Genomic DNA, 26,860 nt, shown 5'->3' on the forward strand with positions numbered 1-26,860 from the left:
ATTGATGCTGTTAAATTCAGGTTTATTTTATTTTTGTATTTGGTTTCTGGGTGAAGTGGGGTTAATAGTTATGTGAAGAATGACGTTATATTAAACGTTTGGTTAGAATGCTGATAACAAGCGAGAACTGGATGCCCTTTCATTCATAGAAGGTGGCATTTGTGCTTCGCTGTTCTTTTCCGCTGTCCTCTCATACAATGTAATCACTGTTATCCCGGGAATGTCAGTTGTGACTACATCTACATCTTCTCATGAAGTTATTCTGTTCCGCCTTGATCTCATATGGGCTTGTAACTCATTAAGGACAATCGGTGATCATTTATTAACTGAATTGACTGCACTAAGCCAACCAAGCTACTGTCATTTTTCAGTTTGGTTCATATTTTATTGAAATATTTACAGTATGGGAAATGCAGATCTGATTGCGACTAAAACCTTGGAGGAGAACTTGAATTGCAGTTTAGTAATTAAAGCTGGATATAAAAGACACAAATGAATTCAACTGTGTTCATTAATACAGTATTATATATTTTTGTTGTAATTCAAGCAATAAAAGCAACAGATTTGCTTAAAGTGGAACTGAAGGCAATGTTTTTTTCGTTTCGGATAGAGTAAGGGAGGGGGTATATGTTTTTTTGCCATCTGTGTCCCAGTGGGGAGATTTCCCTTTCACTTCCTGTCCTATAGCTACAACAGTATGTGTGTGATGATCCCTTGGTAGTCACCAGAACTAGTGTCCCCATTGGAAGATTTCCCCTCTAGTCTTCTTCTGGTGATCACTCAAAACTTTGGATTTTAGCTATCACCAGGACAAATAGGGAGGGTGAATCTCCATAACAGAGCGTATAGACACAGGCAAAAACTTGACAGGTGTCTAATCCTTCTCTGCTCCATAAGTGTGCACAGCCTATTGTATATTACAGTGCCTTGAAAAAGTATTTATTCTCCTTAAAATTTTCCACCTGTTGTCTTGTTATAATCATAAGCGTAAATGTATTTTTTGGGGATTTTATGTGATAGACCAATACAAAGTAGCACATAATTGTGAAGTGGAAGGAAAATTATAAATGGTTTTCAATTTTTTTTACAAATATGTGAAAAGTGTGGTGTGCATTTGTATTCACCCCCCTGAGTCAATGCTTTGTAGAAGCACCTTTTGCCACAATTACAGCTGCAAGTCTTTTTGGGGATGTCTCTACCAGCTTTGTACATCTATACATTTTTGCCCATTCTTTGCAAAATAGTTCAAGCTCTGTCAGATTGGATGAAGAGCATCTGTGAACAGCAATTTTCAAGTCTTGCCACAGATTCTCAATTGGATTTAGGCCTTGACTGGCCAATTCTAACACATCTTTGATCTAAACCATTCCATTGTAGTTCTGGCTGTATGTTTAGGGTCATTGTCCTGCTGGATGGTGAAGCTCCGCCTCAGTCTCCAGTTTTTTTTGCAGACCAACAGGTTTTCTTCTAAGATTGCCCTGTGTTTGGCTCCATCCATCTTCCCATTAACTCTGACCAGCTTCCCTGTCCCTGCTGAAGAAAAGCATCCCCACAACCTGATGCTGCCACCGCCATGTTTCACGGTGCGGATGATGTGTTCAGGATGATGTGAAGTGTTGGTTTTCCACCACACATAGCGTTTTGCTTTTAGACCAGAAAGTTACGTTTTGGTCTCCTTTGACCAGAGCACCTTCTTCCACATGTTTGCTGTGTCCCCCACATGGCTTCTCGCAAACTGCAATAGGACTTCATATGCATTTCTTTCAACAATAGCTTTCTTCTTGCTACTCTTCCATAAAGACCAGATATGTGGAGAGCACGACTAATAAATGTCCTGTGAACAGATTCTCCCACCTGAGCTGCGGATCTCTGCAGCTCCTCTAGAGATACCATGGGCCTCTTGGCTGCTTCTCTGATTAATGCTCTCCTTGCCCGGCCTGTCCGTTTAGGCGTAGGTATCAGTTGTGCCATACTCTTTCCATTTTCGGATGATGGATTGAACAGTGCTCTGAGATGTTCAAAGCTTGGGGTATTTTTTTTTAACCCTGCTTTAAACCTCCCCACAACTTTATCTCTGACCTGTCTGGCCTGTTCCTTGGCCTTCATGATGCTGTTTGTTCACTAAGATTCTCTAATTAAATTTGGGGTGAAGGAACTTGACTGGCCTGCGCAGAGTCCTAACCTCAACCCGATAGAACACCTTTGGGATGAATTAGAGCAGAGATTGCAACCAGGCCTTCTCGTCCACATAAGTGCCTGACCTCACAAATGCACTTCTGCAAGAATGGCCAAACCTTCCCATAGACACACTCCTAAACCTTGTGGACAGCCTTCCCAGAAGAGTTGAAGATGTTCTAGCTGCAAACGGTGGGCCAACTCAATATCGAACCCTACAGGCTAAGACTGGAATGCCATTAAAGTTCATGTGCGTGTAAAGGCAGGGGCAGGTGTCCCAATGCTTTTGCTAATATAGTGTTGCATAAGTCACATTGTCCAGCAATGCAGATTCATGGTCAGTAACCATGTTTAAAACTTTTCAATTACTTCTGGTTTCCATGCCTATGCAAATGATGTCACAGATCCCAGGAGTCTGCAGGAGGAGAGGAGGAGCTTTCATACATAAATCATCTGCCCTTCCTTAATTAAAAAAAATAGGGTTTTTGGTTTGTGGTGCTCATGTAGTGTAGTTCCACTTTAAAGGAGAAGTCCAGCTTAAGCTTGTTTGGCTGGGCTTCTCCTATGGCTCACAGGAGAGAGTGGTCTGAAGTCCTCCCTCTGCTGACATCACTGGAATCAGTCCAAGCACCACGTCATCATGACAATATAGTCTGGATCCACCAGGTACCTGGACTGGCACCCGTCTCAGTCTCTCAGCGAGATGGCCGCTCCACCCCCTCCACCGCTCAGCGCTCCAATGAACATGGAGGAGCAGAGAGGAAAGCTGCTGATTGACAGGCAACAGCTCTCCGCTCAGGGGGCTGAGAGAACTGAGCCATCAGCAATGTTCGATCTCTTGGTTCTCAGTGCAGAGACGGTGGGGGACAGATGGGTCCAATGCTGCATCCACCTAGGTAAGTATAATGGGTAAATTGAAAAAAAAAAACACATACTTGTCTTTTAGGTAATAAAACGAGGAGCTCCAGTCTCCTTGAAAAAAAAAAGAAAAGTCAGCAGCTACAGTATCTGTAGCTGCTCACTTTTAATAGTGTATAAGGACACTTATCTGACCAGGGATCCATCAATGTCCACACCGGAGCCTTCAGTCCGGTTGGGGTGCAGGCACCGGCATTGTAAGTGAGGGAAACTGGCAGTGAAGCCTTCCAGCTTTATTACCGGTTTCCTACTGCACGCTGTGCTTTGTGAATGGTCCTGCAGTCTTCTGGGACCTCTGTGTGTTCCAGAAGGCTGCGGGGGAACATGCTTGTAGATCGCTGCGGTGATCTGAGTCAAAAGTTGGAGAGGGTACCCGTCAAAGCCACCCCCCCCCCAAAAGGTGCCAAATGTGGCAGTGGAGGGTGAGAACAAGTGGAGCTTCTCTTTTTGGTGGAACTCGGCTTTTACCAAACTTACTCAATACTCAGGTTGCAGCTATGGAACAACCACTGAGTTATCTGCAGTATCCAGCGGGGATGGCAGTAGCTCAGAGTTGGGTCTCCTTCACACCAACCTGTACACTAAAATACTACAGTCTAGTGTAGGGGGCAGTAAATTGCATTTTTTAAACTTTATTGAAGTGTTACAAATTTACATTTCATTCAAGTTCATTCAGTCGATAACTGCAGCATGTTGCGACGCCGCGTGGCAAGCGAGTTGTGCTGCATGAAAATGCACAACATTGTGGTTTGAACTGTGTTGATCTGCAGAGATCTATATGGGCTCTTGCTAATACACACCCTGTCTTAGCACCGGGCCCACATAGATCTGTGCAGATCAACACAACCCACTGCAGGTGAACAAACCATCGGAGATTTATATATTAATTGGGAGAGGGTTTAGGGACTTTAACGAAATTATGGCCTGATAAGGCCACCTATTTCCATCCCTTGGGAGAAATTTAGATATGTTGATGCTAGTTTTTCTGTTCTTGGTCACTAGACAATGGAAGAATAGACTTCAAAAGTTACATTTTAGTTTGCACTACCACACTGATCTTGTTCCACGTGTTGTAGGATTTCTTTTAGGGCCAGTTCACATCACAAGAAAGTCCTCCAGATCCTTTCCAGATGCTTTTCTGCATGCGTTTATGTAATGCATTTTTTTGTGTTTCTGAATGCATTCCAGATGCTTTTTTTTTCTTCTCACTGTACTGGGGTCCGGTGCTTTTTTGATGCTTTTTACTGAATTCCACTACAGTTTTGTGCAGGAAAAAAGCAGCATGTTGTACTTTTTTTTTAACTTAATTGCACAGAAATGCACTGCACTGGTCTAAACTATGCCATTGGAACCCATATAACCTATTTTCCATGCTTTTTAAAAGCAAAAAAAAAGCACTGTTCTGCATGTGGTGTGAACTGGACCTTAAAGTGGTTGTAAAGTCAGAAGGTTTTATATCTTAATGCATTTTTTGTGTGTAGCAGCCCCCTAATACTTACCTGAGCTCCATCTCTATCCAGCGATGTTGCACGAGTGCCTCAGCTGTCTGGGACTCTCCCTCCTAATTACATTACACTACACTACAGCAGTGGTGCCATTGGCTCCCGCTGCCTTCAATCAAAGTCAGGTAACCAATCAGGATAAAGAGAGGGTGGGGCCGGACCATGGCTTCATGTCTGAATGGACACACACAGCTGTGGCTCAGATCGGATGCCCACATAGCAAGCTGCTTGCTGTGGGGGCACATGACAAGAGGGAGGGACCCGAGAAGAGGAGGATCTGAACTGCTCTGTGCAAATCCACTGCACAGAGCAGGTAAGTATGACATGTTTGTTATTTTTAAAGAACAAAAAAACAAGACTTTAGTATCGCTTTAATGTGTTCAAAATGAAATGTTGTATTTAACTGCAGCCAATCAATTTTAGTCTCTGGGTATTCTGACAGCCTCGAGTGCTGCTCATCAGCACAGCGGTGACAGCAGGGTATGGCTGCATCCATGCTGTTTAGTCTGGATAGGGAAATCAATGGATTTCTCTTGTTTAGAAGCCCTGCAGAAAGAAGAGGGAGAAGAGCAGGGATTTAAAATGCCCCGACCATTACACCAGCTGATTGACTGCTAATCACCCATATAAGGAAGTACAGCAGGGAGTGGGGAAGATGTAAGGTGTTTTTTTTTTTTTCCTGAAAAAGTAAATTTGCCCTTTAAGCTGGCCATATTCTGAGCAAATATTTGCCCGTTTCTACTGAACCAGCCAAAATTGAATTAATGGGTGGCAGGGCTGGACTGGCCTACCGTCATATTGAGAAACTTCCGTTGGCCGCCTGCCCTTAGTGCCCTGGGGCCACTTTTGGCTTGAAGCTTGCCTTTCACTAAAATGAAGAGCAGCGGTGGCTGCCATACTTTTCAATGCAATGCCTCCTCCTCTTCTGATCCGACCAGTGCTTGATTTCTCCTTCCATCCGAGCTGCAATGATGGGCACAGTGAGGCTGCATTCACAGGCACAGTGAGGCTGCATTCATGGGTACAGTAAAGCTGCATTTGATGGGCACAGTGAGGATGCATTGATGGGCACAGTGAGGCTGCATTGATGGGCACAGTGGGGCTGCATTCACGGGTACAGTAAAGCTGCGTTTGATGGACACAGTGAGGCTGCATTGGTGGGCACAGTGAGGCTGCATTGGTGGGCACAGTGAGGCTGCATTGGTGGGCACAGTGAGGCTGCGTTGGTGGGCACAGTGAGGCTGCGTTGGTGGGCACAGTGAGGCTGCGTTGGTGGGCACAGTGAGGCTGCGTTGGTGGGCACAGTGAGGCTGCGTTGGTGGGCACAGTGAGGCTGCGTTGGTGGGCACAGTGAGGCTGCGTTGGTGGGCACAGTGAGGCTGCGTTTGATGGGCACAGTGAGGCTGCGTTTGATGGGCACAGTGAGGCTGCATTTGATGGGCACAGTGAGGCTGCGTTTGATGGGCACAGTGAGGCTGCGTTTGATGGGCACTGGTGAGGCTGCGTTTGATGGGCACTGGTGAGGCTGCGTTTGATGGGCACTGGTGAGGCTGCATTTGATGGGTACTGGCGAGGCTGCATTAATCTCTTGTCTCATGTCTGCAGTCTCTGACCATCTCCTGTATTATGTCTGCAGCTTCTGACCATTTCCTGTGTCATGTCTGCAGTCTCTGAATGATAGGGTGCTATTCCTCCCACTAAATGTTACTGGAGTTGTAATTTAATTACACATAGGGGGTTATTTACTAAAGAAAAATCCACTTTGCACTGAAAGTGCACTTGGAAGTAAAGTCACTGTAGATCTGAGGGGGACATGAAAGGAAAATAAAAAAACAACATTTTCGCTTGCACATGATTGGATGATAAAATCAACAGAGCTTCCACTAATTTCAGATCTACCCCTTAGATTTAGAGCGACTGCACTTCAAAATACACTTTCAGTGCAAAGTGGATTTGCCTTTCGTAAATAACCCCCATAATCACATTTATAACATTATAATTTATAGTAACATTATATTACAGACTTAAATGTTTTCACACAAGCATGCCTATAATGTTTTTTTTATCACTTGTAATGAATGTATTGTTAAGCACAAAATCCACCTGTAAACCAATGGAGCCTTTTTATTTCTTGCAGCACTACCTGACATGCTTCAGTGGGACAGTGGCTGTGCCGTTCCTCCTCGCAGAAGCCATGTGTGTTGGCTTTGACCAGTGGGCAACCAGTCAACTCATTGGGACCATTTTCTTCTGTGTAGGAATCACTACCTTACTTCAGACAACGTTTGGGTGCCGGTGAGTCTACAAACTTATACTGATATGTTCTGGTGTTTAATCTCATAAAGGAGGAGCTGAAGTTTGTATGAATATATGACATGTCACTATATACAGAAACAGCATAATTTTTCAAAAAAGGTTTAATCTTCTCATTAGAAGGCAGTCCCTGAGCTCCAGTTAGGTGACTTAAAGTGGAATTAAACTCTGCTGCCAGTAGCCACGGTTTTTGCCATAGTGGGCAAGTATGCACATTATGGAAAGCTTAAGGGATAAGTTCACCTTTAGTAACATGTTACATCTGTATTTTGGGTGTAACATATAACTTGTTACTAATGCAGCAGCCGTGCTCACCCCCGGTCCCCCGTGTGACAGCAGGCGGAGATCCTCTCCCCTCACCCGCTTCCACAATTTAAAAACAGCATGGCTGTGCGGGGCTCTGCCCACACAGCCGCGTCATTCATTCATACAGATCTGTGAATGAATAAACTACAAGTCCCGTCTCCACCACAGCAGACGGCTTGTAGTTCTTACAATGAATTGCGAGGACGTTGATGAGCGACCTCATAATTCACTTCTCTTCCTGCACTTCAGTAACTGTCTCTATGGGAGGTACGGGCACACAGTAGTACTGAGCATCTGCTGGTGTCTGACATTGCACCTGCGATCTGCTTATCGTGGGTGCAAGGCTCTGCAGACACCTAAGAAAAAACTAAATAAATGCACTTTTTTTTAATCCGCAAAAAAGTATATGCCTTTTATTTTGTTTTAAAGTGAACATAAAGTGATTGTACAGGCCCGTTTTTTTAAAAGTAACAAACATGTCATACTTACCTCCACTGTGCAGTTTGTTTTGCACAGGGTGGCCTTGATCATCCGCTTCTGGGGTCCCCCAGCGGCGCTATCAGCTTCTCCCTGCATCGTATAACCCCCTAGGAGAAGCGATCTCCCTGGGGGTGGTTACCTTGCGGGTGCGCTCCCGAGTCCAGCATTTGCGTCCATAGACACAGAATGCAGGACTCGGTCCCGGCGCCCGCATCATTGGATTTGATGACCGCAGCGGGAGCCAATGGCTGTGCTGCTATTAATCCAATCAAGAGCTGAGAACCTTGGGCAGAGAGGTACAACACGTCTCCGCCAAGGGGATCGAAGGGCACAGGTGAGTAAAACGATGGGGCTGGGGGGCCGGTCACTGTCAGAAGTGTTCAACTTAATGCATAGGATGCATTAAGGTGAAAAAACATGAGGGTTTACAACCCTTTTAGAGTGTTACTAAACCCAGTAATATATATAAATCATCTGCCCCCCCCCCACACACAGTGCCCACAGCTTATAAATCTTCTTTTTAAATTGAAATACTGCCACTATATACCTGTTTGGCTGATCTGTATACCACACTCACATGATAACCTGCAGAGTTTGTCCAAGGCACAAAGTGTGCTCAGGTAGGAGGAGATTTCTATTTCAGCCTGTATACACGCCCACATGTGTGTTGTCAATATCATGTGGCTAGCTCTGAGAAGGAAATGTTCTCTCCAGCATAAAAGATACTACTGAGCATGTGCACATCGGCTACCCTGCCTGTGTGTTAGCTGGCCTTTCCCAGATGGACTGTGCAGGAGGGAAGTATCTGCATACAGGATCTAAGAGCCTTTTTACACAATGCAGATGATTAACCCCTTAAGTTCCAGAGTGAGTATAACAAGCATGCTATTCTGCATATACAAACTGATTTTACTGTTGTGGGTTTAGTAACACTTTAACTGCCACAGACTTCCCAACACTGCAGTTCTTGCAGCTTCTCTCATCGCTGCTACTAACATCTTCACTATTTATTTTTTGTTGTTTATCATCTTTGGCCACTTGATTGGCCAGCCTATGAAGATATAATCCCTTCCGTGTACGCTCATGGGAGCAATAAAAAATTGCCTGCCAGCAATGTCTTTTAAACAGAAGTCCAGTTTCATTTTAGGGTCATCAGTCTGCTGGCAGGAGTAACCATTTCCTCAGTCCCCTCTTCTCCACTGTTCAGACTATAACATTGTAACAGATCACATGTGTGAACACAGCCAAGAACTGCAAAGATATTTTTATTAATTTGTATTATCTCTGAGCCAGCATCTTATCTCCAAAAAGTAGATGACGACCTTGTATGATGCCTGAACAAAGTTGGCTCAGCTCTTCTAAAAAGAAAAGCAGATAAAGGCATGGTCAGTGGGAGTACTGTGATCTGTATAAGATATAATAAATACTGTATTTATTGACGTATAACACACACCTTTTCACCCTGAAAATCGGGTGCAAATAGTGTGTGCGTATTACACACCGATACTGCAATTTGGGCTGCCTAGGGGAGGGGGGGGACAAGAGCCGTCAGATCACATACAGTGAGAATCTCCTATTTACTCAGTGGCCTCTGTAATAGGACGTCCCATCTCCAGGGCCAGCATTGGACCAGTGTTCTCTTTGTCATAGAGGCCGGTCCAGGAGGCAGGACTTTGTATTAAAGAGGCCCCCCAGTAAACAGGAGATTCTCGCTGTATGTAATCTGATGGTGCTTGTCCCGCCCCCTCCCTGTCCCCCCCGAGGCAGAAGTAATCTCAGGTGAGGCTGCAGATGGGCACTGATCAGGCTGCATTCATAACAGTGGTGAGGCTGCATATGGGCCTTGGTCAAGCTGCATTGATGGGCAATTGTGAGGCTGTAGATGGGCATTGATCAAGCTACATTGATGGGCAATTATGAGGCTGCAGATGAACATTGATCAGGCTGCATGTGGGTAATGGTGAGGTTGCACTGATGGGCACTGACCCTTATTTTGCTTCAGTTCTTTAGTTCTTTATATAAAATATACGTTTTTTTCCTGAAACTTCCCTCCTAAATTGAAGGTGCGTGTTATACGTCTGGGTGTGTTGTGTGCCGATAAATACGGTACTTGCAAATGTATCTACACATTATTTAATGTGCATGTTTTCAACATGAAAATATACAGTATCTGGTGCTAGGTACACTTAATAACCTCCTCTGGCTGATGTAACGGATGTATGTGGCGGCAGGGCTGGCGGGCCTTGACTCCCAGCCACTGCACATATGTGTCTATGGGGGGATCCGAGGCTCTGCATGTTCCCAGCACAATGACCAACTTGCCACTGAGCTAGCAGGATGGACTGCCAATCACAGTTTTCACCTGACTGGGCCTCCGCCTCCCGGTGTTAACATCCACTAAGATTATTGTACTCCTTTTTGTCTAAGTGCACTGTGATCCAGTTACCCAGTTTTTCTTCTTCCTGCAAGCTTTGCCAGACTTGGTAAAGTTGCAGCTGAAGTATATTATGGATGTAAACTAAGACATGGAGCCAAACATGCAGCCGGTGAAGTCTAAACCCCTTTTCTGCACTTGTGTTCTGCATTAGTGGCTCACTAGTTAGGATCATCCCCCCCACGATGTTCTCACCCCTCAGACTTTGCTGATACTGAAGTCTAACCAAATTGCATAGCAATATGGCAGTCCCAAGTGCAGACCTGGGACTGTTTAAGTCAGTTGGCTTTTGCAAATAGTGATGATCTCCATTATGTTACAGTCTGTTTCTTCCGTGCAGACACAGCAAGGTCATTGCACATGAGAGGAGTTGAGGAGAAATTCATTCTTATCTTTCAGAAGAGTAATACTGATAGCCAAGTAGTAATTAATGAGCCAGTATTGTTAGGATTGTTCAAGGAGACAAAAAAACATTATTATGATTGTTGTTCTCACTATAATAATTGTGTTTTCTTAGTTCTATATGTAGTATAGTTGGGCGCGCAATCGGAAAGTGTTATGTTTTGGTTCAATACCAGCTTGTAGATAGCATATATCACGGTGGGTCAAAGTGGTAATGATCAGCGTTATACAGGTGCTCAATTGGCATTGCAGGAACCATGATGCATACAACCACATTGCAATACAGAATGTATCCTGAAACTCCGCCATCCTACAGTCTTTGTATTTTTGCAGCCTTCAAAGCAATTTGCCAGTGTTGTTTTTGCATTTTTCCACACATGTCTAAATGCACATTTTAGGCCTGAAGATTACGGTACTTAAAACCCACAGTACATTATACATTTTGTTTTAAAGCAGAGGACCTCAAGAATAAAATGCATTAGTTACCATTTTTTTCAATGTCGCATGATATTAGCTCACTTTTTCATCATACCCATATTGTCAATGCACGAAATAATGCACACAAACACAAAAAAGTAACTACATGGCAATGTCGAGCCTTAGAATTTCCTGCGCCCGTGAAACAGTAACAAACTTCTGTACAGGAAATTGTCCATGAGCAACCCTTCAAAAGACTTTACAGTTCATCATTTTAGAATTAAAGCTGAACTCCAGCTTTTGTTAGACTTTACATAGTTTGGGCCAGCTTGGCCCTAACAAACTATGTCCCTCACCAACATGTAAGGCCGCTGGATGTGCTGTATAAACTGTATGTGGGTGAGGCTATATACAGCATAATGCACTGTGTTCCGAGTTTGAGCTGAGACTTTCCTCTTATACCCGGAACACAGTAGAGTCTATCTGATCGGCGCTCAGCAATTTACAGAAAACTGTGTATTCTAGCAATTATTACAAAGCTTCCTCTGATTGGCCAAGTCAGAGGTTGTGACAACATCAGCCTGCCTCTCTGATTTAGCCAATCGGAGGAAGCTTTTGTAATAATTGCTAGAATACACCACTTTCTGTAAATTGGTGAGCGCCGATCAGATAGACTCTACTGTGTTGCGGGTACAGGAAGTCTCGGCTCGAACCCGGAACACAGTTGGGGTATGCTGTATGTACGATAGCCTTGGCTACATACAGTTTATACAGCACAGCCAGCGGCCTCACATGTTAGTAAGGAACATAGTTCATTTGGGCCAAGCTGACCCTAACAAACTATGTAAAGTCTAACAAAAGCTAGAGTTCAGCGTTAACTATGAATGATGACCTGGAATTATTGCTTTTACTCCATCACACACAACCATACCCAACCACAGAACAGAAAGCACAGTTGTTTTCATGCAAAGGGGCACCTGACTTGCATATTTATGTTCATATGTGTTTACATGGGGAGAGGATTTGTGAAACAAAAGAGTTTTCTAAATTATGTACTACTTTTTTTTACTTATTTCCCTCAACTTTATTTTTATCACATAGGGGGCTGACAGGCTCCCTATGTTATGTGATAGCTCAATGGAAGTGACAGATTCTCTTTAGTGAGAAATCAGGATTGATGCCCTCCTTCCCTTAGCAGCCCATATTCGCTTTTCTGTTTCTGTTCAGGTGTCAGTACTGCCTGGTATAGGCAAGCATGTGACTTACTACACATCACTGGTGATTGGTCCAGCACTGTCACATGGGTTGTGGGGAGAGTGTTCTCTGCCCTGTGTAAGCTCCAAATAGAGGGATCACACAAGGTTTGCTTTCCTTGCAACTGAATAGAGCAGTGGGGACGCAAAGGAAAGGTGAATATGGTCACCTGGGAAGGGGCGCATTAAAGTGAACCTGTTGCTTTTCATTAAATGGTTAAAGCACAGGTCCACTTTAAAGAACAGCATAATGATATCTTTAGCTTTTGCCAAGGACCTCTAAGGGAGGTTTGTATAGTCCAAAAGTTTTACTGTTGATGGTGAAGCATAAATAAGACATTCCCGTAATGCAGTAAAATCCCAGGATTTATTCAGAATTGTTTGACTTGTATATTCTGTAGAATCAAGAGGATAACAATTCAGAGTCTTGTGATGAATAACACAGACACTTTTGTTTGCTGCCAATATTTATTGCTTTGGCTTAGAAGTCTCAGGAAACCCATCTGGAACTGTACTTACAAGCACCACAGTGCTGTCTGAGTCAGAAGAATCATGGATGGCAATTATGGGGCATTTTTGTTACCTACGTAGCAGTCTAGGAAGGGGGCTGCATTGCAGTATAGACAGCTCTTTCCCATCCTACCCCCAACATACTTTTCTTCTCTATACTTTCTGCTTGCAGCAGTGCTGGTTTGTGTATAAAAGTGTAATTAAATCCATGATGTATAAAATGCCATCACATTAAATAATGCATTTTTGTATATATACTAACTTCATTAATTTCACATTAGTGATGGAAACGAGCAGGAAAAGATCATGTGACCTCTGCAGAATACACAGGGGGAAAAAAGGTTTTTTTATTAGCTGCAGCTTACAGTCATTGATCGTTATATTCCAATCAACGGCCAGAACTGCTGTGTATTTAATATCACTTTAACGTGGTTGTAAATCTCAGACATGAAATATGAACAAAACATATCCCTCTATAGTGTGTACTTATCTCAACTAAGAGCACTAAGTATCATTTCTGACTGTTTTGTTCCTTTTCATTTCTGACACGTTTTCCTGACACCAAGAGAAAAAGGGTGACGGGAGGGAGTTCCAGCAGACATCCTGTGATTGACAGCCATAGTTTGGTTCCTGTGTGCTGTGTGAAGGTGGGGGGTGGGGGGGGGGGGGTCCCTTCCCTTTCCTTCCCTCCAATCAGCTGTCAGACCTCTCCTCACTGAGCTCTGCAGTTTGTAATTTTAGCTCTCTGACAGCTCAGATAAGCTTTATAAATTCTGCGCTTTGAGCAGATGTAGCGAAGCGGTGACAGCAGATAAACAGGTCGAACTTATGTATGGAGAATTTGTGTACCAGTTACTTCACTGGTTCTATGTAATGGTTTACAACCTCTTTATGATAGGACTTCAGAAATATGGGTACTATTAGAGCAAAATTTCATAAACTTGCGTAAATGTGTTCATAAAGCAAATTTGCTACTGATCAAAGACCTGAAAAGCAAGAAGTGGACACATAGAGCTTTCATAGACCTTTCTTTATTTTTCCTAGCAACCTGAGAGCTCCAAAACCCACAGAGCTTATTATTAAGTCCCAGCTTCAGCACCCCTTTGTCCTTCATATCTTACTGTAAAAAGAACATGCATGTAGGCAAGTAGTACACGGTGAGGTTGGTGCTTTACCAGAACAACTTTTTTTTTTCCCAAGCCTTAAAGTCAATTAAGATTTATGTATTATGTGAGCTTTATAGTAAGTGGATATATCATAAAAAAGGACTCTGTCACTTCTGTCTTTTATTGGCTTTTAAGAATGAAGTGTCACCATTGTGATGTTGAGTAACATGAATGAACTTCACTTGTCTTTCTCTGTTCTGCCATTGCTCCAGGTTACCCTTGTTCCAGGCAAGTGCTTTTGCTTTCCTTGCCCCAGCTCGTGCCATCTTATCCCTTGAGAAGTGGAAATGTAATTCTACAGGTAAGTATGGCAGTGATTTTGGCAATGTAAAACAGCAGGGGCATGTGACACCGGAGTCCTTCCTACCATGCTTTGTGTGTTTGCAGACAGGCACCCAGCTGGGAAAGTACTGGCGTGTGATACTTCTGGGATTATTTTCCTTGCTGGCAGCTAGTTAATCCATTTTCCCCGGCAAGTGGGGGCACTTTTGTGAAATGAAGAATGTATATAATCTCCAACACTGGAGCCGCTGGGTTTATTCAGATGAGGAAAGGAATTTGTGCTGTAAACCACAGTGTCAGGGAAATAAAAGTACAAGAACAGGAGGTCAGATTCTCAAGATTTAAGCTTGGAAAAGTACAATTTTTTACAAAGGAGTGGTGCCTTCATGGACTGAATACTCAGTTATGTGCGCAGAAGGCTATGACTGTCATTTCATAACCAGTACCCCGTGTTTGGATTTTTTTTTTTTTTACATTTCTTTTTAATCTCTTATGACATGCACAGAAATTTCTCATCCATACAATCATCCATCCTGATGAAGCTTTTTCACAGCAAAACATGTTTGGAAGAGGCATGAAAGCTGGTGAACACAAGTTTGTTATGTTCGTGTGTAAGCAATTTGTGTACCTATGTCTGGATGGACCTAGGATCCCACTAGTAGACAGACTTCCCCATTCACTAGGCTATTTAGTTGCCCCTGACTGCAGTTATAGATATATTGCCTATTTCTTTTTAAGGTTAATAGTAAGAATATCAGGTATAGATATCCTGTCTGTGCATGACAGGTTGGGTAATCACAGGACTTATTGACTCACCCAAGAAGTTTATGCAATACCATGACCCAAAAAACACATTGAGTTGGCTTTGCGCTGCAGGGTAACTATCCCTAAAGAGCTGTCAATTTGTACACATTTTAATAACCCCTATTGTTACTGTATAAAGGAGAAAGAATTAAAGTTCTGATAAATGTTATAGACTTCATACTAGCTCACAGTCTAACTTGCATCACATAAAGTGTTGACATCACTGCCGAAAGCTTAACTCACGCCATACAGAAGAATACACCTACTCATTTGGGAGCTGGAATGGCAGACAGTCCTAAGATTTTAAAAGAAACTATATTAATTTTGGATTAGATTTTTTTTTTTAAGTTTTCAAGTTTTAAAAAAAAAAAAATGTCAATACCTATCTGTATATCCCCATATCACTGTGGGTTGACTGAAGAAACTGTGTGGAAGACAAAGCTTACTTTGAGGCTCTGTTTGATTGAAACCTTGGAGTAATGCTGGCCATACATGGTTCAATTTTTTTTTTTTTTCAGCCAGCAGGCTGAATGAAAAAACTGAACAGACTCCACCAACCACACATTTAAGGTGGGAGACAGGCAGATGGTTGATAGGTCCGTTCCCTGCATTCATAGATCACATTTCATTCATCAAAGCTGTAGTTTGGCATCTATGAATGGAGGGCGGAAAGGGCGGGCATAGTCCGGCTCTCTTCTTGAGAGCCTCTTAGTTGTATTAAAGGGGTTGTAAAGGTAAATATTTTTTCACCTTAATGCATTCTATGCATTAAGGTGAAAAAACATGACAGTGCCGCCCCCCCCCCCAGCCCCCTGTTTTACTTACCTGACCCCTCGAAAGTCCCACGTTCGCCTCCGACACCCTCTTTGCCGCTCAGCCTGGCCGTTGATTGGCTGGAGTGCAGCACAATCATTGGCTCACGCTCCTGTCAATCACATCCAATGATGCGGCGCGGGCCCGAGTGATACAGTGAGCGTCTATAGCCGCCGGCTGTATCCCGGGAGCACGCCGTAAGTACTTCTCACCATGCGAGGGAGCTCGCATGAACGTGAGAAGTACTTGCGGGGTTAAGCAGAGACAGCTACCGAGGGACCCCAGAAGACCAGGGTCGGGGCCACTCTGTGCAAAACGAGCTGCACAGTGGAGGTAAGTATAACATGTTTGTTATTTAAAAAAAAAAAAAAAAATTCTCTTTACAACCCCTTTAACTATACAAAAAAGTGGCAGCCACCCCAACCTCTAACTAGCCTTTGTAGTAAGGTGCACAAGAAAAGGCAACAAACATCACAAACAAAAGATTTCCCAGCACACTTACCAGCCAGCCTGCAAAACAAACAAACTGGCCCTGTCTAACATTTCACGTTAAAAATTGAGGGTTTTGTTTTCACACATTTGCAAATATTTGCGTAAGCCGCAGTGCCAATGTCAAGGCTCCTCTGTATAATGCGGTCCTAAAGCCTCATACACACAATCGGATTTTCTGATGGGAATTGTGTGATGACAGGCTGTTGGTGGAAAATCCGACCATTTGTACGCTCCATCAGGCAATTGTTGGCCAACTTTCCGTGGACAAATGTAGGATGGCAGGTTTCTAAATTTTCCACAGACGACTGTCTGTTGTCAGATTTTCCAAGCGTGTGTACACAAGTCCGTCGCACAAAAGTCCAAAGTACAAACACGCATGCTCAGAAGCAAGGATGAGCCAGAAGCGATCGGTCTTGTAAACTAGCTTTCGTAATGGAGAATTAACATTCGTGACGCCTCAAATTATGAGATCTCGAAATTCAGCACACATTCTCTTCTCCTTTAATGGGATAATAATGAAGCTGCTTTGCTGGTGATACTGATGGAGTTCTGCCAAAAGTATTTTAAAAGGCTTTTATTTTCTAGCGATATCGAGAATAATAGTATTATGCTTGTTTTTTTGGGCAAGTTACCACAACACCATTATCCCGTAGTTTTTAAGATCAAAGATGCAACTATGTTGGTGTCCCTTGTTAAATTTTTTTTTATGTAACTGCCTACTCCCAAACTGTCATTTGAATTAAAACACAGCCAAGTATTATTCTTCACAATTGTATTTTTTGTGCATTAAAAAAAAGAAAACAAATAAAATTAGACATGCTATCTGGCAATAGAATTTAACCAAAAAGTGCATTCTATGCATCCAAAAATATAGAAAATATATCACATCATTATTCAACCAAAAAATAAAATAAATGCCTCATGCATGTGTCCTGCTTCTTAATTTAGGGGGTTAACAATTCTGGTGAAAGCAGGGGTCCGTCATTTGGAGATAATTCTGAAAATCATTTGGATTATTCTCCTGGAGCTCCTGCAGCAAAGGCATATGACATAATTGGTCACGATTAATAAAGCAACCAATTTTTGGTCCAAGAATTCCTCCTGTTCCTGGACTTGACTTGGGTCAAAGCAATAACTCCAAGGCCAATAATAAATAAAATGTTCTCTCCTCCGATTCCACAACATATCTGGTTGACGAATGGCCATTCAGAAACAAACTGAAAAGCGCCAAATTAAAAAGTGCAAAATGAAAAACGTGAATCAACACTCACCAAATTAGCAGAAGGAGCCCAAAGGGTGGCACCTGACAATTGAACTTCCTCTTTATCCGCCCGTAGTACGTCTAGTACATTACTGCGTTCGTGTTTGTTGGCAGGCAAGTGTGTGCCGTTTGTATGCAAGACAAGTTTTTGGCCAATGCCCGTCGGACAAAAGTCTGAGGCTTTGCGGAAGATCCGATCATGTGTAAGAAGCTTAACTGTATATTTCTCCCAAGTTGGAGCACATATAGCAGTGGATAGATTATGGTCAGTTATGCCTGCAGGGAGCCCACCCCTCATCAAAGGCACAGGGACTCACCTGACGCCCAGCAAGAGCACAATGGCAGCTGAAGGCATCTAGTGCATCCCTGCACCCAATTCAACCAACTGTACAAAAAAAGTAGCAACCACCCCAACCTATAACTGGCCTTTGCAGTAAGGTGCACATGGATGGGCAACGCACAGCACATTATGCTTAGTTGTATTAACCCCCTTCATACTGGAAGATTCTGGTTAGGGTGGGGCTGGGTGCATATACGGAGAAGAATTTGAATGAAAAGACTAATCCGTACAAAGAATACATCCTACTGACCTATAAGTTATGTCTTTTGTGCTGATTTCTGTATTCGATTTTGGCTGAACTTAGGCTTTAATTATATATTTAAAGTGGTTGTAAAGGATCTTTGTTATCTTAAAAAAAAAAAAAAAAAAAAAAAAGCCCGACCCTCCCCTTCTGGGGCCCCCACGGACAGCTCCTCCGCACTACCTAGTACGCCCCCAGCAAGCCACTTTTAAGGGTGCACTCGTGCGGTCAGTTGAGACACACAGTGTGGCTTGGTCCCTCCACTCCCTCATCACTGGATTTGACTTGATTGACAGCAGTAGGAGCCCTAGGCTCCCACAGCTCTCGCTGTGAGAAGGGAGAGGGAGAGCAGTGCCGGATTCCAGATCAGTCTTGGGCAATTATTTAGGGGTGGGGAGGGAGGTGGAGTTGCACCTAAAACGTTAATTTACTATATTGCACAGAATGCATTAACGTAAAAAAAAAATGTATTCTTTAAGCTGGCTCTGCCCTCTGTACATCTCCAACTTCACAAATGGTCTTTGAGTCCATCCTTAGACTCAAAGAACCCAAGTTTGACTTTTACAGGAAAACCAGAGATTTCCACTTAAAGCAGAGTTCCAATCAAACTATACAACTCGGCCTTAAGCTAAAATCCACCTGAAGGCTCCATTCCCCATTTCCCTTATTTGCAATGGTGGTGCCTGCACCCAGACCAATGGACGAATTGGCTTCGGGGAGCCCACATCGTGGGCTCCCTGGACAGGTAGGTGTCCTTTATATCAAAAGTTAACAGCTACAGTATTTATAGCTGCTGACTTTTAGGGAAACTTTTTTGAGGCTGGAACTCTGCTTTAACTTCAACTGTCTACAATTTTGGTCTACCAATAATTATAATGTGTGTTCTTTTTCTGCTTGCACATTTTTTCACTATATGCAGTTACCCAGGTTTTAGGGCCTCTTTCCACTGAAGTATCTTCTGAATGCATGTATTTCATGTTCATCTTTTGAAGAGCTGCAATTCCAATGGTTCTTAGTGGTAAGACCGCATGATGTCCATACATTGAAAAGAGAAGTAGATTTAGGTGTAAATATAATTTGCCCCATCTATATAATCTAGCCTGCCTGTTCAGATTTTTGGTCTCTGCAAGAGTCAGGATTGACTTTAATTACTGGATCAGTTCATATGACCTGGATGTATGTTCCAGTATTTAGACGTGTTACAAGTTTTTTCTGAAATTCTTCGAGTCCAGACTTGCTTTTAGCCAGATCACTAAACAAATAGATACCACTGAGCGTAAACCTTTATTTATTTGATTGTGGCCTTATAAATCCTTGTGACTGTTATCTCTTATTTATGTATTCTTCATATTCTATCTATGGCCTGTGGATGGAAATGGGGAAATAATGTGCTCATGGAAATTGGTCAGAGGTCAGGACTTCTTATTATGAACATACCCTGGGAATCATTTCAGTGGGAATTTCCAGTAGTTAATTTTTCATTTTGTTGATTGGAGGCTCACGTAGTTGGGAGGTCTCTTACACAATACTCCCAATCCTTAGGAAGTCCTAAATATAGAGCCAGTAACTGTATATACATTAGCTTTCATTTCCTTCATTCCACTCATACCTTTTGTGAGCTGTAGAATGAAAACATGGTAGTAAATTAGTGCTAGCAACAGCTCTGAGACCTATAAATGTAATTCAGTATTAGCTAGACTAAACTACCCAAATTAGTATATAACAGAAGCAGATTTCTGTGTGTCATTTTCATTCACTTCACTTTTCTTTACAATTCTTGGCTGTTTGTTTTGCTAAATACATATATTTTCCGCCAACCAATACTGTTCTTCAGCCATCCCTGTCAGACAGTAAAGCCAGGTCCTCAACTTTGCCGCAAACCTCACTACTGTTAAAGTGTATATCAAAGCGTTTTTTTTTTTTGTTTTGCTAGAATGGGGAAGGATTAGAACCCTTTCGGGTTTTTATTGCTGTCTTGGCACCTTTGGAGAGATTTACCCTCATGTTCCACCCTGGTGAAAGTGTTTCCACCAAATGAGAAGTGAGGTAAAGTAAGAAACGGAGACACATACAGAAATGAAAACCTGACAAGAGTTCTAGACTTTTAACAAAAGCAGGGACCGGCTGAGATTCGAACCATGTATGGGCAGGCTACAACCAGTCTACCAGATTTTTCATGTGATTATTGCCAGCGGCTTTGGCCACTAGCAATAATCGCTGTGTGTTCTCCCAGCATGGAAGGCTCTCCCCACTGGAAGAACCCAATAGCTCCACTGGAGGGATTCCCCCTTCAACACTGACTGTATTGATAGGGGAATCCAGCGATTTTTCTCACCTGCAACCCATAGTTGTCTGACTTTAACCATACATCCTGGTCCAGCATCTGCCCCGTTCTGCTGATTAGACTGTGAAGGAAACGCTGCGCCTTTTATAAGGTCACTACTTCCGTTACCTTTCACAATGTTAAGCTGGAACAATTATCCATCTAAAATCAATTCTATCTGATGGAGGTTTCAATTAATATAAGACTTTTATCTTTTCGTTTGACAATCTCTTTTGTATGTGTCAACAGAGTATTTCCTTTCATGGATGGAGGGGATATTCTCAGCCCAGGCCAAATTACATTTTTATTATCCAGCAAGAAGATTAAAGGTCATTTATAATTAGGAGAGGAGCTAACCTTTGCTTTGTTTCTGTTGCAGATATAACCCTTTATAACGGAACAGAGCTGCTTCACACAGAACACATATGGTACCCGAGGATACGAGAGGTACAGTCTATGAATTGACTCACATGGCAGTGCTTTCTAATAGGTGTTCAGAGTCATGGAAATTTAAAGTGTTATTAAACCCCAAACAAAAATGTAATATATTGCAGCTTACCAACCATTAGATGTGATGTGACTGTATTGGTTTTCCTTTTTAGGCTTTTTTTCCTTTATTAGGGAGACGCCGCTCTGAATGAATGAGCACAATCCCCAAACCAAATAAAGATCAGGGAGAAGTGGCAAACTATAGACCTATTTCCTTTTGGGATAAAAGTTGGGAAAAGTTTCACATAAATAAAATCTGATCATTTTAGCCACCTCTGTCAGTGGTAAATGGTTTGTCGCATGCCTCTTAACTGCAAGAGAGCTTGTTCTGTTGAAAAAACAACTTACTTACTGGCTGGATCACCAAGTGAAAGCCTAAAAATGAAGAGGAATGAAATCTAATTTCTATGCCTTCTGCCTAGAGCCAGTCTTCCCTTTTCCTGTGCCCTTTGGAATGCCTGCTCGGTTTGCAACAAACTTACCACCGTCCATGACCTATTTATCACAAACTCCTTCAACATTCTTGCAATTACAGAGACATGGTTTCAAGAATTTGACCATCCTTCTCCTGCTGCCCTCTCCCATGGTGGCCTCCTGTGGACTCACTCTCCCAGGCCTAGTGGACGGAAAAGAGGTGGTGTTGGAATCCATCTATCCCCTCAAAGCACTTTTCAGATTCTTCATCCACCCCCCTCTCTGCCCCCTCCTCATTTGCAGCTCACTGTATTGGTGTATTTGCTCCAGTTTCGTTGAGAATTGCTGTGACCGGGCCTCCTGGACCGGTATCAAGCTTCCTTAACGACTTCTCTGCCTGGCTACCCTACTGTCTCTCTTCTGAAATCCCAACAATCATTCTTGGTGACTTCAACATCCCTGTTAATTATAACACAACCGCTACTTCTAAATTTCTGAACCTAACCTCCTCTTTTGACCTGAAACAATGGGCAAATGCTTCTCACAATGTTGGCAACTGCCTTGACCTCATATTCTCCTACCTATGTACTCCACGCAACCTCTCTAACATTCCTTTTCCTCTCTCTTATCACCACATTATTAGTTTTACTCTCTCCTTTTTTTCCTCCTCTTTGCCTTCCAACTACCAAACAATTACCCGTAGAAACCTTCGGCATCTTAACCCTTCTCTTCTTTTTTTTTCTGCTACAAATTGTCTCTATGCCAAAATCTCTTGACCTGCCCAACCTGGCTTCTTCTATCTACAGCAGTTCACTGTCATCCACTCTAGATACCTTTGCCCCCCTCACTACGCACAGAATCGGGCCCTGACCGCTACAACCCTGCCAGACAGACTTTACCAAAAGCCTCAAAAAACGGAGCCGCACTCTTGAGCGTCTGTGGCGTAAGACATAGTCACAGCAAGATTTCAGCCAATATAAATCTGCCCTCCAAAAATACCATTCCTGTCTCCACGCTGCCAAACAGATTTACTTTATCACTCTCATTAACACCCTCTCACGCAGTCCCCGTTAACTCTTTTCTACCTTTAATGCTTTAATCCACCCACTAACTTACTCAATGCCCAGGAGATCGCTATTCACTTCAAAAATAAGATTGAGAAAATTTGTTTTGAGATCTCCTCCACTCTACAGGTATCTCCCTCACTTTACACTCTTTGTCCTCCTGTACAATCAAAACTCTTGTTTAACCCAACTACTACAGAAGAAGTCGATAAACTTTTTTTTTTCTAATGCCCACCTAACCTCCTGGACCCCATTCCTTCTCAAATACTACAGTCACCCTCTGACTCTATCCTACACTCTTTAACTCATATCTTCAATCTCTCCCTCTCTACTGGCATCTTCCCCAACCCTCTGAAATATGCACTAATCACTCCCATACCAAAAAATGCCTCACTGAAGCCCGCCAATCTTAACAACATAAGACCCGTCGCCTTACTCCCTTTTGGCTTCAAACTCCTTGAATGTTTAGTCTACAACCGACTGAGCGACCATCTTATTGAGAATAACCTTCTTGATCCCCTTGAGTCTGGATTTCTTTCACAACACTCCACAGAAACTGCTCTCATAAAACTCACAAACCGCTTACTAACAGCTAAAACCAACGGTCATTATTCCATACTCTTACTCTTGGACCTCTCCGCTGTCTTTGATTTAGTTGAGCATTTGCTTGGTATCCATGGCTGTGTTCTCCATTGGTTCCAATCTTGCCTATCTCACCACACCTTCAGTGTCGCTTACAACTCTACTTCCTCCTCTCCAACACCTTTTACTGTTGGGGTCCTCCAAGGTTCTGCCCTTGGACCTCCACTATTATCGAACTACACATCCTCCCTGGGTCAGCTGACACCCAAATCTATCTCTCTACCCCTCAGGTCACCCCATAAGTCTCCTCATACATCACTGACTTACTAACCGACATATCAGCCCGGATGTCACACCACTTCCTCAAACTGAATCTATCTAAAACAGAGTTCATAATATTTCTTCCCCCACGCGCCCCTTCCCCTGACTTCTCTGTCAAGATCAATGGCACAACTATCAGTCCATCCCCACATGCCAGGGTGCTAGGGGTAACCCTAGACTCTGAACTGTCCTTTCAGCCCACATCCAATCACTGTCCAAATTATGCTTCCTTAGCCTCCTCAACATCTCTAGAATAAGCCCCTTTTTAACAAATGACACCACCAAGCTTCTGATTCACTCCCTGGTCATCTCTCGCCTCGACTACTGCAACTCACTCCTCATTGGACTACCTTTACATACACTATCCCTCCTTCAGTCCATAATGAATGCTGCTGCAAGATTCATCCACCTTACTAACCGTTCAGTGTCCTCCACCCTTCTCTGCCAATCCCCACACTGGCTTCCACTCACCCAATTAATAAAATTCAAAGTACTAACAGTAATTTACAGAGCTGTCCACAACTCTGCCCCCAGCTACATCGCTAACCTAGTCTCAGAATACCAACCAAGTCGCTCTCTTCGGTCCTCCCAAGACCTCCTGCTCTCTAGCTCCCTTGCCACCTCCTCCCATGCCCGCCTACAGGATTTCTCCAGAGCTTCGCCCATCCTTTGGAACTCCCTACCCCAATCTGTCTGACTGTCTCCTAATATCTATCCATCTTTAGATGATCCCTGAAAACCCTTCTCTTTAACGAAGCTTATCCTGCTTCTAACTAATACACTGTTTTTCTTTCTTCATCAGCTCATTCCCCACAGCTATTACCTTTTGTATCAATTTACCCTCCCTCCTAGATTGTAAGCTCTAGCGAGCAGGACCCTCTGATTCCTCTTGTACCAAATTGTAATGAAACTGTAATGTCTGCCTTAATTTTGTTAAGGGCTGCTCAAACTGTTGGCACTATATAAATCCTGTGTAATAATAAGAATAAAAAAGGAAACAAATGCAGCCATAACATATAAAAATGGGTAAGCTGCAATATAACTGTTTGCTTTTGGGGTTAACTTGCAGTGTTATTAAATTATGTTATTTATTTATTATTTAATTGTTTGTGGACCCTACTATTGGTAAAAGAGAAGCGTGGGAATCCAAAAAAAAAACATTTATACTTGCCTAGATGCCTGCAGCATTGATTTGATGCCTCTACACTGAGCCCTCAAAGACCGCTGTTTACTCACTTTTCTGTCTTCAATGGGTAGAGAACCGATAGCTGACGGTTACCGGCTCCCTACTCTGCTCCTCCAGTGCTCACTGGAACGCTGATCTGTGGAGGGGGTGGGAGTGGCTGGCTCAGTCTCCCAGCAGCACATTGCTGGGATCCCTGCAGAATCTGGACCTTTTTCTGTATCATCAGCCGATAGCTGACTGTAGGCCAAATCTGGGTCACAGAAGTGCACTTAGTTCTCCTGCAGAAGTATGGCCATACTTCTCTAAGGCCTTGTACACACTGTCGGAAATTTCGACCACATAATCCATCGGATCTTTTCCAACGGATTTTGTCCGAAACTGGTGTTGCATACACATGGTCAGACAAAGTTGTCGGAAAATCCGATCATTTGGAACGTAATAACGTTCGTTTGTTACGTCAGGACTACGTTGTGGCTGGTAGCCAATAGCTTTGGTCTCGTAATTTGATCTGAGCATGTGTGGCACTTTGTCAGATCAGAATTCTCTACAAACGATTGGACAAAGTCCGATCGGATCATATTGTCGGAAAATTTTATATCCAGCTCTCAAACTTTGTTGGTCGGACATTCCGACGGAAAAAGTCAGATGGACGGATTATCCGACAACACGGTCCGATCAGACATTTTCCGTCGGAATTTCCGATCGTGTGTACAAGGGCTAAGAGATTAGTAATACTAATGGCTTATTAATAGGATAGCTTAACAACAATATTCAAAAACAAATAATAGATTTAAAAAGTAAGGAAGCATATATTTTGAGCATGGTGGCAGAAATGAACAAGAGGTCGGTTTCCTCAAACTGTTCACCTTAAAGGGACTTGCTGATATTAATCACGTTTTTTTTTTAACTGCTCTCATTGTAGTACTTGTTTACCCATTAAGAACCAGAGTACTACTTAGCATTTTGCTATGTGGCTATCAATTTTGTAATAGCAGCTACATCCTCCATCCTGGACTGTGGAGGAGGTGGGAGCGGCTGGCCCAGTCTCCCAGCGGCTCGCTGAGAAGCTGAGCCAGCAGCCTGTCCAGGCTTCTGTGCATATGGACTGGATCTTTTTAGAGCCTAGACCAGCTCTGTGACATCAACCGACAGTGGGCTTTAGCCCGCTACCGGCTAAAAACGCTTCAAAGGAGTACAAAAAAACCTGCACTTGTGATCCATAGGAGAAGTACAGCCAAAAAAGCTTTTACAAATTGTATACATTTTTAATTGCAAACTGTTTGTTCTAATTAGGCTATCAAGAAATTATTATTGCGATTCCCAAATTAGATTTAAATTTATGGTGCCCTGAATTATAACTAGATGCAGGCTATGAGTATTATAGAGTCTTGTTAATCAATGTAAATCTTTCAGTCACACTTATGTAATTTGTTATCTACGTGCACTGTTTGTATTGGTTTATGCTGCCAGGTTTCAGAGTGCATGCCTTGTTACATGATTTTTTTCAAATGACACGCTTTGAAGCATAACGTTATTTGTTTTTGCATGTATGTTCCGGGGAGAGTGGTGTACCTTATGTATTGTAATCCATGTATCCTAGATTTTATTTGCAGTTCTATTTTCATGTATGGCTATGCGCCAGTCTTAAATAACCTTTTACCCCAGAGCAATTCCAAAAATACGTTTTAGGTATCAGTTAGAGCTGCACGATTCTGGCCAAATAGAGAATCACAATTATTTTTGCTTAGAATAAAACGAAGATGATTCTCTCACAATTTTCACAATGTAAAATCTTTCACGTTATAAAAAAAAAAAATGGGCTAACTTTACTGTTGTTTTTTTTTTTTTTAATTCATGAAAGTAATTTTAAAAAAAAAATTGCATTCGAAAGACCACTGCGCAAATACAGTGTGACATAAAATAATGCAACAACCACCATTTTGTTCTCTATGTTGTCTACTATAAAAAATATATATAATGTTTGGGGGTTCTAAATAAATTTCTAGCAACAAAAAAAAAAATGATTTTAACTTGAAACCAAAAAATGGCAGAAAAAGGTTTAGTGTTTAAGTGGTTAAACTTTTTTCACTTACACACAAAGTCTATTCCATTGCCAAATTGTTACAATGTTTATACTTAAGTTCAATTGATATAGAATGTTTTTATTCTTGGCAGGCTGCCCAGTTTTTCTCTTCCTTTCTTTTGAGGGCTATGGCTTCAGAAGAGCAGAGAGAATTCTTTGCATAGAAAGAATTGTGAAACACTTTAGTCAAGTTGCGATAACGATTCCTGACGATTAATTGTGCAGCTCTAGTATCGGGGAACCCTAACTAAAACCATTTCATTGGAGTGGCAAATATGCTCCCTATAAT

The 26,860-nt window shown here is 42.6% G+C and overlaps 1 protein-coding gene across 3 annotated transcripts in view; it reads left to right on the forward strand.

Moving 5' to 3' along the window:
* SLC23A2 (solute carrier family 23 member 2) overlaps positions 1-26,860 on the forward strand; it is a 246,869-nt gene that overhangs the window by 180,349 nt on the left and 39,660 nt on the right. For all 3 annotated transcript variants that reach the window (XM_077469482.1, XM_077469484.1, XM_077469483.1), the window contains 3 exons: positions 6,733-6,890; positions 14,089-14,177; positions 20,812-20,879. In XM_077469482.1, coding sequence (XP_077325608.1) covers positions 6,733-6,890; positions 14,089-14,177; positions 20,812-20,879 — 315 coding nt within the window. The remainder of the gene's footprint in view (positions 1-6,732; positions 6,891-14,088; positions 14,178-20,811; positions 20,880-26,860) is intronic.

This window comes from Lithobates pipiens, unplaced genomic scaffold, assembly GCF_037356315.1.
Source record: "Lithobates pipiens isolate NorthernLeopardFrog02 unplaced genomic scaffold, aLitPip1_a1.2 Scaffold_8, whole genome shotgun sequence".
Taxonomy (NCBI): Eukaryota; Metazoa; Chordata; class Amphibia; order Anura; family Ranidae; genus Lithobates; species Lithobates pipiens.